Genomic DNA, 13,239 nt, shown 5'->3' on the forward strand with positions numbered 1-13,239 from the left:
AACGGACTTCCGGAACGAATTAAGTTCGTAAACCAAGGTACCACTGTATATAAGCAGGATTCCGAAGGAACTGGCTGAGTTTTATATCAGGGGGTGGGAATTAATTAGCTGGAGACCTCCCCTCACAGTTCTGCCTCCTGGCCTGATCCAGCAGGGATTTCCTTGTGTTCTTACAATTTGCCTAATTCTATTTTTCAAAGGCGGTCTAAGACAGTGGCCATGGCTGCATCCCGCAGCAGTGAATTTCGTTAAGTTAATTACACAGTCGTCCAAGCAGTCCTTTATCTTTTGTTGGGTTGCATATTCGCTACACAACCTGGAATTCATTAAAATGTCATCAGGTTTGTTTTGCAGAATCAAATCTCCACAAATCGGGAGTGAAATGGATCCCTCTGGAATGAGATAGTAAACGTCACTAACCTGACACGTCCAGAAATGTCTGTGCACGGCCAGTTCCTGCGCTGCTGCTGGCAATGCATTCGTAGTAACCCTCATCCGGCAGAGACACCTTAGCGATCTCCCAGTTCACATTAGCAGAGTCTCTGTAATAAATAATAATAATAATAAACAACACTGGGATTCACCTAATGAGCCCTGTCAGTGGAAGCCCAGTGTAGGGTCTTCCACGCAGGCAATGGGACTTCCCCTGCTCCTCTCACTTGCCCCTTGAAATTGTCTTTGCAGGATTGGGAGAATCCCAGACCAGCACAGAGGGAGATGATTGGGTGTCAGGAACGTGGCCCTCCAGAGCACAGGGGAAGAGTTAGACTCAGAAACTGAACTAAGTGACCGAGGGACCAACTCTGCAGACGAGAGATGGCTGACAGAGTCGAGAAAGGATAGTTCGACCCCCCCTTCCCAGGGAAAACTCAGTTAGATCTCAAGGAGAGGAAGAGTTGGACGGCAGCCAGAGAGTTGCTAGACAATCAGTAGATAAGCAGAGGTCTGAGTCTTTGTAGAGTGGAAGTGGGGAGGGGGCAGAACAGCCTCTCGATTCCCGTTCTAGGCGACTGGATAAGATCAGAGGGCAATGGAAGGGAAAGAGAGGAAAGGTGGGAGTTTGGCATCCTTCCTGCTGCGGGAGGGTGAAGATTCAGACTGACCAACTATCATAAATGCAAACAGGCAAGAAGCCATGCTCTGGATGTTTTGTTTTTTTTTTTTGTAAATAAACGTACATAAAACTGCCAGAGAGTCATTACTTCTTATCGGGGTTGGCTTGCCTGCCAGAGATCATTACAGTGGGGGTGGTTCTGTCTGGCAAACTGGCATTCTTGTTCATCACAGCACAATATAGAATTCCATCCCGTATAAATGATTTGCAATGAAGGATAAAGAAGTTAGGCTGTAGTTTATAAACCTCCATCCCTTCCCCACTGCAGTTACAATGTTGAGCTGTGGCTGTGGGTATCTGTACCCTAAACTAGTCCAGGAGGAACTGGAGACTGAAGCCAGAGAACAACAGGAGAAGCTACTGCTCTATAGACCAGATACAAGTAGAGTTTCCGGTCTATAGACCAGATCCTGGTATTTATACTCAAGGCTTAGGACAGCCCAGTGGCTCCATCCTGTTTGCCAGTTCTACATGACGTATTTTTAATCTTTGTTGGAAGCCACACAGAGTGGCTGGGGAAACCCAGCCAGATGGGCGGGATACAAATAATAAATTATTATATAGGTAAAGGTAAAGGTACCCCTGACCATTAGGTCCAGTCATGACCGACTCTGGGGTTGTGTGCTCATCTCACTCTATAGGCTGAGGGAGCCGGCGTTTGTCCGCAGACAGCTTCCGGGTCATGTGGCCAGCATGACTAAGCCGCTTCTGGCGAACCAGAGCAGCACACAGAAATGCCGTTTGCCTTCCCGCCGGAGCGGTATCTATTTATCTACTTCCCCCACCTCTTAAAGTATAAAAGGTAAAGGATCCCTGACCATTAGGTCCAGTCGTGGACGACTCTGGGGTTGCGGCGCTCATCTCGCTTTATTGGCCGAGGGAGCTGGCATACAGCTTCTGGGTCATGTGGCCAGCATGACTAAGCCACTTCTGGAGAACCAGAGCAGTGCACGGAAATGCCGTTTACCTTCCCACTATTTATCTACTTGCACTTTGACATGCTTTCAAACTGCTAGGTTGGCAGGAGCAGGGACCGAGAAACGGGAGCTCACCCCGTCGCAGGGATTCAAACCGCCGACCTTCTGATCGGCAAGTCCTAGGCTCTGTGGTTTAACCCACAGTGCCACCCGCATCCCAAATTATTATATATTATGATATTATTATTACACTACCAATATTTCTCCAAATTGGGTTCCCAGCTGTTGTTGGACTGTAACTCCCATAATCCCAGACCACTGGGTTCTGCTAGCTGGGGATGGTGGGAGTTGTAGGCTAGCAACAGCTGGGGACCCATGTTTGAGAAATACTGCACCTCTGTAGCCAACTGATGGGGAGAAAAGGTTGGATTGGGAAGTGGAGCAAGGCCAGCTGGGGACCCGAACTCTTAGCTTCCATTTTTTTAAAAAAAAAAAAGCATCAAAAGATATAAGCCAAAATCTGAATGCCCATGCCCCAAAATTTCTGTGAAGAATCAGTTTCTGCCAATAAATTGTATGCACGCTCTCATGCATGGCCCCCAATCCACATACATGAGGAAATCCTGAAGGCATCCCTGAACCATAGTCCTAAGCTTCCACCCACAGTTAAACCCCTGTCACAAAGTGACCCACGATAACCGCACAGAGAGAAAAATGCAAAGCTTCCTTCACAGAATAAAACAGTTTGGGCTACAATGCAAAGAAGGAAAACCAAATTCAAGAAATGATGATGGCATTACAATGCACTCAGTTTGCAGCATGGGTAATATATAATTATACCAATACAAAGTGTGATCATCGGATGCTGTGCTAATCATTTGCGCTAAAATGCTGGTTAGAAGAGTTTGGATTTGATATCCTGCTTTATCACTACTTGAAGGAGTCTCAAAGCGGCTAACAATCTCCTTTCCCTTCCTCCCCCACAACAAACACTCTGTGAGGTGAGTGGGGCTGAGAGACTTCAAGGAAGTGTGACTGGCCCAAGGTCACCCAGCAGCTGCATGTGGAGGAGCGGAGACGCGAACCCGGTTCACCAGATTACGAGTCTATCGCTCTTAACCACTACACCACACTGGCACACTGGTTAGCAGTTATGCATGGCATTTATTCTGCTCCAGCTGAAAACTTTTTGAAGTTTTCAATGTACAGTGGTACCTCGGTTTAAGAACAGCCCTGTTTACCAACGATTCGGTTTACAAGCTCCGCAAAACAGGAACTAGTGTCCTGGTTTGCAAACTTTACCTCGGTCTAAGAATGGAATCCAAATGGTGGAAGGGTACCGCTGGCAGGAGGCCTCATTAGGGAAAGCGTGCCTTGGTTTAAGAATGGTTTCAGTTTAAGAACAGACTTCCGGAACGGATTAAGTTCATAAACCGAGGTACCACTGCAGTGTTACAGCTACATTGATGATAGCTGAGAAACCATTGCCAAAATTTAAAGACATCATTTAAATATTATCAAGCCATCCCACTTTGGGGCATTGCGAAAGTAAAGCTCAGTCATGCTAAATTTAATATCCAGCACAACATTACATGGTTACTACAGTATATCTAACCGCTGCCCACAGTATTTTACACGTGTTATAAACTTTGTAAAGGGCTCACTGTGCCCACACTATTAAAATGTTATGTCTGCCTTCATCCTAAATCAAGGGAGACTAGTATACTATGGAACTTGATCAATCCTTTTAAAACACATACGTAACTGCAAGCTCTCCATGCAACAGGAGAAAAGCCAATGTAAATCTCATTACTTAAGATGCAGCTCTTAGTCAGTAACCCTTGGCTTGAAGATTATTTTGTGAAAGCATCAACATATTCTGCTCTGCTCCACAGTCATGTAACAAGATATGGGGGAAATTAAGAGAAAAAACAAGCAATTTGGTCATTAAAGTTTGAGACCCGAATTACTGAACTGGTGAAGTATGTGCTTGCAATGACTTAATGGAACTTCATGAAAAAGATTATGTGATAAAGCTGACAGCAGTTTACAGGACAGCATTACAGGAATCCAGCCTGCTAATTGATTAATTATATAGGGTGGAATTCTATGTCACACTATTACAAATGTTCCCTCAGCACAAGCATGTCAGCTTGCCAAACAGAATGATACCCTCAAAAGAATGTGGGCCACACACTTTCTACATTTTGGAAGTAGAAAAAACTACTACATAACAGGTTTTCATTCCTGCTATTCTTCTGTTTGGTTGCCCTCCTCTGCACATGTTCCAGCTTGTCAATATCCTTCTTAAATTGTGGTGCCCAGAACTGGACCCAGTACTGCAGGTGTGGTCTGACCAAGGCAGAATCGAGTGGTACTATTACATTTCTTCATCTGGACACTAGACTTCTGTTGATGCAGCCTAGAATAGAATTAGCTTTTTTTTTGCTGCTACATCACACTGTTGACTCATGTTCAGCTTGTGGTCTACTAAGACCCCTAGATCCTTTTCGCATGTACTACTGGCAACCAAGGCATCCCCGATCTTGTGTTTGTGCAGCTTGTTATTATTGCTGCCTAAATTGGTGCTGTGGGTTAAACCACAGAGCCTAGGACTTGCTGATCAGAAGGTCGGCAGTTCGAATCCCCGCGACGGGGTGAGCTCCCGTTGCTCGGTCCCTGCTCCTGCCAACCTAGCAGTTCGAAAGCACGTCAAAGTGCAAGTAGATAAATAGGTACCGCTCCAGCAGGAAGGTAAACGGTGTTTCCGCGCACTGCTATGGTTCGCCAGAAGCGGCTTAGTCATGCTGGCCACATGACCCGGAAGCTGTACACCAGCTCCCTCGGTCAATAAAGCCAGATGAGCGCCGCAACCCGAGTCAGTCATGACTGGACCTAATGGTCAGGGGTTCCATTACCTTTTAAGTTATAGAATCTTATGTTTGTCCCTACTGAAATTCAATCATCACCCTATTGAAATTTCAATCACCATCACCACCATCACTGTTACTCAAAGCACACACTAGCTTTTAAAGAAATATATTACCCCACAGGTTTTCAAAATGTCTAGCTGTAGGGTCCCTCTGTGTCAACTTTTAAATGCCTGCTGAAAATCCTTCTGCTCCAACAAGTGTATACATCCCCCCTCAGTGGTCTATTGATGTTTGGTTTTAATTTCACTCTGCTTTTAATTTGTTTTTAACTTTTAGGATTTCATGTTTGGTTTTATGTTTTTATATTGTTGTAAAACCACTGTGATATATCTTTATAACAGGGCGGTATATAAATTTTTTTTATTATTATTATAATTTATTTGGATGAAACCCCGTTGTTGCACAACGAAATTGAGAAATGGCTACTTACTTGAAAAACCGTTCCATTCCCAGCTTCATCCCATTTCTGCTAAAATACACAGTAAATGGTATGAGGCTGGCTACGTGGCAAGGAATGTGACCTGGCTGCAGGTAGTATCCTGGGGTTTTCTTGGGCATGCTTACTTTGGGAGCATCTAGAACAAAAGCAAAAAAATTAAAATTACAATTCTTGCAACTCTAACAGACAACAGCAGATCATAGGGTGGGGGTTGGGGCAGAACACAGAAGGATGGGGATGAGGTGGAAAGAGGTGCAGGTGAGGCTGGGGGAATTGTGGGTTATCGCCAGTGACCCTGCAACTATGTTCACAAATATGAGGTACCGTATTTTTCGCTCCATAGGACACACTTTTTCCCTCTTAGAAACTAAGGGGGAAAGTCTGTGCGTCCTATGGAGCGAATGCAGGGGGGAGGCAGGCGGGAAAAGCCCCCAAGAACCGCACACAAGCTCCACGTGTCTCTTGCGGGCTTTTTCCTAGGAGGGAGAAGGGACTGACGCGGCCTGTCAGTCCCTTCTCCCTCCTCGTAGAAAAGCCCACAGGAGCCACACGCTCCTTAAAGGGTGCGCGGCTCCTGTGGGCTTTTGTGGGAGGTGGGGGAATTGCCATAGCCGCGTGCAGCCTCTCCAGCTGGGAGAGGCTGCTCAAGGCTAAAGAAGCCAAGGCAGCTAGTGCGATCCATCCCGCTTGCTGCCTTGGCTTCCTCTTTAGCCTTGCGCAGCCTCTCCAGCCGGGAGAGGCTGCGCTCTTTGGGGCTGGGGGGGGGGACCCGGACTTCCCCCGCAGCCCCGAGAAGCTCTGGGAGAAGCGGACAGGCTGCATGCAGCCTGTCCACTGCTCTTTGGGGCTGGGGGAAAAATAATTCCCCCGCTTGATTTCCCCCTCTAAAAACTAGGTGCGTCTTGTCGTCCGGTGCGTCCTATAGAGCGAAAAATACGGTACTCTCACCTGTTTAGGGCATTGCTACTCCCCACCTTAAAATGACTGCTAAAACAGCAATTTTGTGTGTCATGGGGACTGGGTGTGTGGAAGGGCTTTGGACAACCTCGCCCCACCCCAAATCATCCCCTAAATAGAGAAAGATAATTCAAATAGGGAACAAAACTTTTTTAAAAATATATATATAATTACCAGGAATAATGTTAGAAAACGAAACGCTTGAGACTCTCTGGAAAAGGTAATCGTCTTTGTCATAACCAGTAATTTTAAGAAAAAAGGCTTCGTTTGGTGGAATAAACTCAGAAATGTTCCAGATTCCATAAGGTTTCCTGTCAGGGAAATATTTCACCGGAACGGTCTTCAGAAGTTCTCCAGTGATGCTTAGCAATTCTAGTCGGTCCACTCTAGCAGGAATATGGATCCCGGTAGTATTTAGCAGAATGTAGGTAGGTATCCCTATGGACAAAATGCAAATACAAACATTCCAATATTGTTCGCATTTACTCAGTTGTGTTGATTTTTTGAAGGGGGTTTATCGGCCGCCCTTCACTAGATCCCAGGGCAGCGTATAGCAGCTAGAGAGCAAATACCTTGGCTACATACAAAATACAATCAGAAACAGCATAACAACCTTTGGGGGAAAAACAAGGACCAAGCACATATTAGCAGAAGTCAGCATCATTTAGGCGCTGAGTGTTTTACACAAGTGGGGGAGAGGCAGGGAGGATATTGTTTAATTATCCCTTAGACAGGAGACGAATCCGAAAAGGTAAATAGGATTCAAATGTGAACTACTAACCTTGCACTGGTCTGCTGGAAGTCATTTTGAAATCTAATGTTGGACTTCTAGAAAACCCAGCCCGGAAGTCAATAGTACTGAGACCGGTGATACGAACAGAATGCCGCCCGCTACTTGATGTCTGAGAAAATATTGCAAAACATTTCATTGTGATCAGCATTGGAAGTTTTTCAGTCCCCAAGAGCTGGTATTCGATGAATCTGTTTTGTGTTAGGGCTGCGATCCTACTGTGCAATCAATGTCTCCGTGAAATAATGGAGACAATTTCTGTCTTAACAAGGTAAAGGCAGGACTGCAAGAAACATACACGAAAAATAAAAGACTAAAGGCTATCGGGAATTCAAAGTGCATTGGTTACCAGGGCCTGACCATGAGGTCCTCAACATGATGCTACTTACGGTACCAAACACACACACACACAGAGAGAGAGAGAGAGAGAGAGAGAGAGAGAGAGCGCTCTGTTACCATGAAGTAGTTTTTCTGCTGCTGCAGCCCAGTGACAGCAGCAAAACCACTTATCGCCCTCCCAAGATCAGCTTATATTTGCAACGGCCAAAATGCAATGCCCCAGCCTATAGATTTATGAAATCTATACATTTTATAGTTCTATACATATCATAGGCTCATAGCTTGGTTATTTGTTTTGTTTTTAGATCTACAGGCCGGGGGCACTGCATTTTGAGTAATAAGATGGTGGTCTCACACTGTAGATGGGAGCAAAGATTGGTTCCCATTCAAAAGGAGCTGGCCAGGGGCTCGATGAAAAGGATGGGCAGTGGTGACATGGCTGTATCAGGCTGGTGAGGGGCTAAGCTCCTAGTCCCTTCAGACAGCGCCTCACACACGATACCATACAAAACCATACGATACGATAATCTTTATTGTCATTGTCCCAACGAAATTGAAAAAAAATCTATAAGACATTCAAAACCAACAAGCCTGCTATCCCAGCTATCCCAACCTGGTTAGCCCCCTAAAAACTCTGAAACCCCGTTTTGAAATACAATATACTCCCATAGAGACTCCTTAAAAAGGTAAAGGTACCCCTGCCCGTACGGGCCAGTCTTGACAGACTCTAGGGTTATGCGCCCATCTCACTTAAAGAGGCCAAGGGCCAGCGCTGTCCGAAGACACTTCCGGGTCACGTGGCCAGCGTGACATCGCTGCTCTGGCGAGCCAGAGCCGCACACGGAAACGCCGTTTACCTTCCCGCTAGTAAGCGGTCCCTATTTATCTACTTGCACCCAGGGGTGCTTTCAAACTGCTAGGTTGGCAGGCGCTGGGACCGAACAGCGGGAGCGCACCCCGCCACGGGGATTCGAACCGCCGACCTTTCGATCGGCAAGCCCTAGGCACTGAGGCTTTAACCCACAGCGCCACCCGCGTCCCCTAGAGACTCCTTACACTGCGTTTAAAACCAAAATCGCATTTGGATAGAAACTGTTTCTCAGGAGGCTAGTCCTAGTCTTTATAACTCTGTACCTTCTTCCAGAAGGCAGAAGCTGAAAGAGATCATCTCTGCAGCTTTCTTATGGCACCTGGAAGCATAGATTTGATCCAAGGTGGGAAGAGTGCACCCAATTATTCTCTCCACGGTCTTTACAACCCTGGACAGCATTGTTTTTCCCCTGACCGTGCAGCTCCCAAACCACACACACACAGACTATAAGTTAATACACTCTCCACAGTGCAATGGTAAAATGCCATCAACAGGTCCTTTGAGAGATTGTTTTTTCCGGAGGATTCTCAGAAAATATAACCTCTGCTGTGCTCTCTTCACCAGGTCTTTGCTGTTTTCTCCCCAATTTAGGCCATCTCTCAACTCCATTCCCAGAAATCGAAACACCGAGACCTGTTCCACGCACTTCTCCTCAATAATAAGTGGCTGAATATTCAGTTTACATTTCCTAAAGTCCACAATGATCTCTTTGGTTTTCTTTAAGTTAAGGAGTAAGTTGTTTTTCCTACACCACTCCCCCAACTGCTCAACGTCCTTCCTATAAGGGAGTAGGGGGAAAGTCACACGTCCTGGCCTGCTTATCACATCATGCTGAGGCAAACAAGAGCTTAGCACATATATTGCAAGATCCCAGGTGGGAGGAAGAAGAAGAAGAAGAAGAAGAAGAAGAAGAAGAAGAAGAAGAAGAAGAAGAAGAAGAGTTTGGATTTGATATCAAGCCTTTCACTCCCTTTAAGGAGTCTCAAAGTGGCTAACATTCTCCTTTCCCTTCCTCCCCCACAACAAACACTCTGTGAGGTGAGTGGGGCTGAGAGACTTCAGAGAAGTGTGACTGGCCCAAGGTCACCCAGCAGCTGCATGTGGAGGAGCCGAGACAAGAACCCGGTTCACCAGATTACGAGACTGCCGCTTTTAACCACTACACCACACTGGATCACAACCACTCCTCTCACATTGTTTTGCTACTGAATTATGCTGAACTAAACTATGGCTTGGCTTAGCAAAGCTTGGTTGACCATGTGTGGCTAGTCTGGAGAGAGCTGAACCACAAGGCTGGGTTCATACAGCACTTGAAACGGAGCCACAGCTCAGCTCAGCATAGAATCATAGAATCATAGAGTTGGAAGAGACCACAAGGGCCATCGAGTCCAACCCCCTGCCAAGCAGGAAACACCATCAGAGCACTCCTGACATATGGTTGTCAAGCCTCTGCCTAAAGACCTCCAAAGAAGGAGACTCCACCACACTCCTTGGCAGCAAATTCCACTGTCGAACAGCTCTTACTGTCAGGAAGTTCTTCCTAATGTTGAGGTGGAATCTTCTTTCTTGTAGTTTGGATCCATTGCTCCGTGTCCACTTCTCTGGAGCAGCAGAAAACAACCTTTCTCCCTCCTCTATGTGACATCCTTTTATATATTTGAACATGGCTATCATATCACCCCTTAATCTCCTCTTCTCTAGGCTAAACATGCCCAGCTCCCTTAGCCGTTCCTCATAAGGCATCGTTTCCAGGCCTTTGACCATTTTGGTTGCCCTCCTCTGGACACGTTCCAGTTTGTCAGTGTCCTTCTTGAATTGTGGTGCCCAGAACTGGACACAGTACTCCAGGTGAGGTCTGACCAGAGCAGAATACTCAGCAGCAAAACAAACAGAGAGGTGCAGAACAGACACAATCTCTGTCCAAGGAGCCGGATTACTTGCACACTCATGCTAAGTCATGGTTTGGCTTAGCATGACTTATAAACCAGACCATCCACTAACTGCAAGAGAAGGACTCCTGGCTATACTAGGATTAATTTTGAAGCCTCAAATCCCGATCTAGTCCTAACATGTGGAAGAAGCCCCGATCACTGTATTATTAAATCACATCAAGTTAGAAAAAGAAATTAATATGTTCAGTTGTTTTGTCTAGCAAAAACGATGCTCAGCAAATATTAAAAGAAACAGTTGTTTTCCATAAAACTACTGCTTAGGCATTTCACTCCCTCTAGGCACCCTGACAAATCAGTCTGTCTTTATTGGAAATGCCATATTTATTTCTATTGCTTAGCCTTTCACCTCTGTAAAATCACCACCCAGAGGGTTTTCTGGCATAGGCCAGCTGCTGTCGAGATCAATGGATTAAAGAACATTATTTCTTTTCTTTTCTTTTCTTTTCTTTTAAGAGAGTGCCAAAAAGACTCCTGTTATCATGTGATAATTAGCTGTTAAGTGTTAGTTGGGCAAAGGCAGCAGTGACAACAGATCCCTTTTTACAGTTTTATACAACATCTGCATAGGAAATTTATAATGGGATTAAACGTTTTAAGTAAATTTCCTTTTCTTCTTCATCAGTTGATTTCAGAGCTTTAATGCAAACTTAACGTGCTCTGTGTAATTGCTGGGATCCCAAAGAGCTACACAAGTTTTTCCACATGCCTGGTGGGGTGGGGTGTGTGGGGACTTTTAACCTTCATTTTCTAAAAACCCATGAGGTAAAGTAAGCCACTTTTGAAACAGGGAGTCCTCTCAAAAGCAGTTTGTGATACAAAGCAGAGGAGGGGAAGTATGGTCGGCAGTTTGAGTGGCAATATTGAAAACTCACTAGGCGTTCCCAAGTGCTTGAAAACTGGCCAATACTCCTATGTTACAAACTTAAGCATCCCTAGTACAGGGTAGCAGTAGAAGATAAAAATTAGCAGAATCTTTGAGATGGTAAGCGAAACTGTGCTACCTAAAATGGGAGACCTCATATTAAATGCAGCTCTAATTATGGTGTTCTTGGCAGGGATACTAGAGTGGCTTGCTGGTTCCTGCTCCAGGTGCTGGAGGAGACTCTTGAGAGTCCCATGGACTGCAAGAAGATCAGACCTATCCATTCTGAAGGAAATCAGCCCTGAGTGCTCACTGGAAGGACAGATCCTGAAGCTGAGGCTCCAATACTTTGGCCACCTCATGAGAAGAGAAGACTCCCTGGAAAAGACCCTAATGTTGGGAAAGATTGAGGGCACAAGGAAAAGGGGACGACAGAGAACGAGATGGTTGGACAGTGTTCTTGAAGCTACGAACATGAGTTTGACCAAACTGTGGGAGGCAGTGGAAGACAGGAGTGCCTGGCGTGCTCTGGTCCATGGAGTCATGAAGAGTTGGACACAACTAAACGACTCTTCAACAACAACAATTATGGCTTGTTGATGTCACACCAAACCACAGTTGAGCTTTTTTTAAACCAGGGCTTGTGCGGAGACCGAATTGAGGCAATGTCGAAACATTGGATACAGGTATTAGCTATTCAGACCTCATGTGAGAAATGTTAGGTTACCTTACCTCATGCTAATTTTGGTTTAGCATGAACTTGATTGCAACAGACAAGAGAGTTTAAAACTATATCCATTCAGATTTCTATCCACAAGGCCTAAAAACGCTGGTCAGCATTTTTACGAATAAGCAACATCCACCCACCCCTTATAACGAAAGAAAAACTCTTTCAATTAATGTACAAGAAGCAATTAAAGTCATAGGAATTTTATTCTTCCAAAAATTAAATTAAAAGGTCTCATATACACTGGATTTCATGCATTTTTTGTAATATATGAAACCGCAGTCTGGCTTAGTGTGCTGTTTAGTTTTAAGAAAGTATTATATTTTGTTTATAAGTTACTATAGCTACAGATGGCTTTATATTTCGTGGAGACTTCAAAGGGTGTAACTCATTAAGCTGGGTTGATTCTGTCTTGTATTATCGTGACTTTTCACTTAATCGGCTGAAACTGTGTGTGAATAGCAACAATCACTATCACAGTCACCTTCTGAATAAATACAACATTCAGCAGAGAATTCTCTTATTCACAATGGTTGCAATCCTGCACACAGTTACAACTGCATCACTCTCACTCAAATCAGTGGGAGATTTAGCCACATTACTATGTGTGGGACTGTAGCCAATAACTGCAAATACTTCCTGTTTATTTCAGATTCAATTCTTTCCCCCCACTTTTCTTTCTATCCTTAAACAAACGGTCCATTTAAACCTGACTGGCCTGAAGGTTTCTTCCAACAAGAAGACAGTAAGGCCTTTCTGCTTTGCTTTGTTTGCCCTTTGAGCTCATATGGAATTGCATCTTTCCCCTGTTGGTGGCAAGCAAAAAATAAATATATAAAAGGATAATTCCTTGATGCCAAAATCCAGGTCTCGGGAAAGCACTCCTTGGTTAAAATCACAAAATATGCATCCAAGTAGTTTGATAGATCTTTAAAATATGCCCTTGTGAGTTCCTTCCAAAACTTCCTTCTTCCCTTAGCATAGTAAAAAGACCACACATCTGGTAAGTTAAAAATGGTTTACTTACAAACTCTTCAAAGGTCAGGTTCATGTGCTGTTCCATACATCAGTCAGAAAGCACAGGTAGTAAAACCTGGCTTTGTTACAGTGGTGAAAGTTCCTAATATTGGTATAGGAACTCAGTAATGACTCATGAGAGTCATGCGGTCTGAGCTTAGAGCTTAGTGTGCAAAAAGGTTAGCGTGCGAAACTTAGCATGCAAAAAGGTTTTAGTTGGTTGTTGCATCTTACCTGCATGGCTCTCACATCTCATTCTTCTGTTCCTACACCAATAATTTCGGAATTTCACTAAGTCAAGCTTTACTGCTTGTGTGACTT

The 13,239-nt window shown here is 44.7% G+C and overlaps 1 protein-coding gene across 4 annotated transcripts in view; it reads right to left on the bottom strand.

The window, feature by feature from the left end:
- Window positions 1-13,239, bottom strand: part of HMCN1 (hemicentin 1) — a 298,745-nt gene that overhangs the window by 212,482 nt on the left and 73,024 nt on the right. For all 4 annotated transcript variants that reach the window (XR_014512480.1, XM_083445251.1, XM_083445252.1 and 1 more), the window contains 4 exons: window positions 7,142-7,262; window positions 6,535-6,798; window positions 5,395-5,539; window positions 421-542 (listed from right to left, as the gene is read on the bottom strand). Coding sequence is in view for 3 of the 4 variants with exons in the window: in XM_083445251.1 (XP_083301377.1) it covers window positions 421-542; window positions 5,395-5,539; window positions 6,535-6,798; window positions 7,142-7,262 (652 nt within the window). In the remaining variant the exon portion in view is untranslated. The remainder of the gene's footprint in view (window positions 1-420; window positions 543-5,394; window positions 5,540-6,534; window positions 6,799-7,141; window positions 7,263-13,239) is intronic.

The sequence above is a fragment of the Podarcis tiliguerta genome (genome assembly GCF_965153285.1).
Source record: "Podarcis tiliguerta genome assembly, chromosome: 6".
Lineage (NCBI taxonomy): Eukaryota > Metazoa > Chordata > Lepidosauria > Squamata > Lacertidae > Podarcis > Podarcis tiliguerta.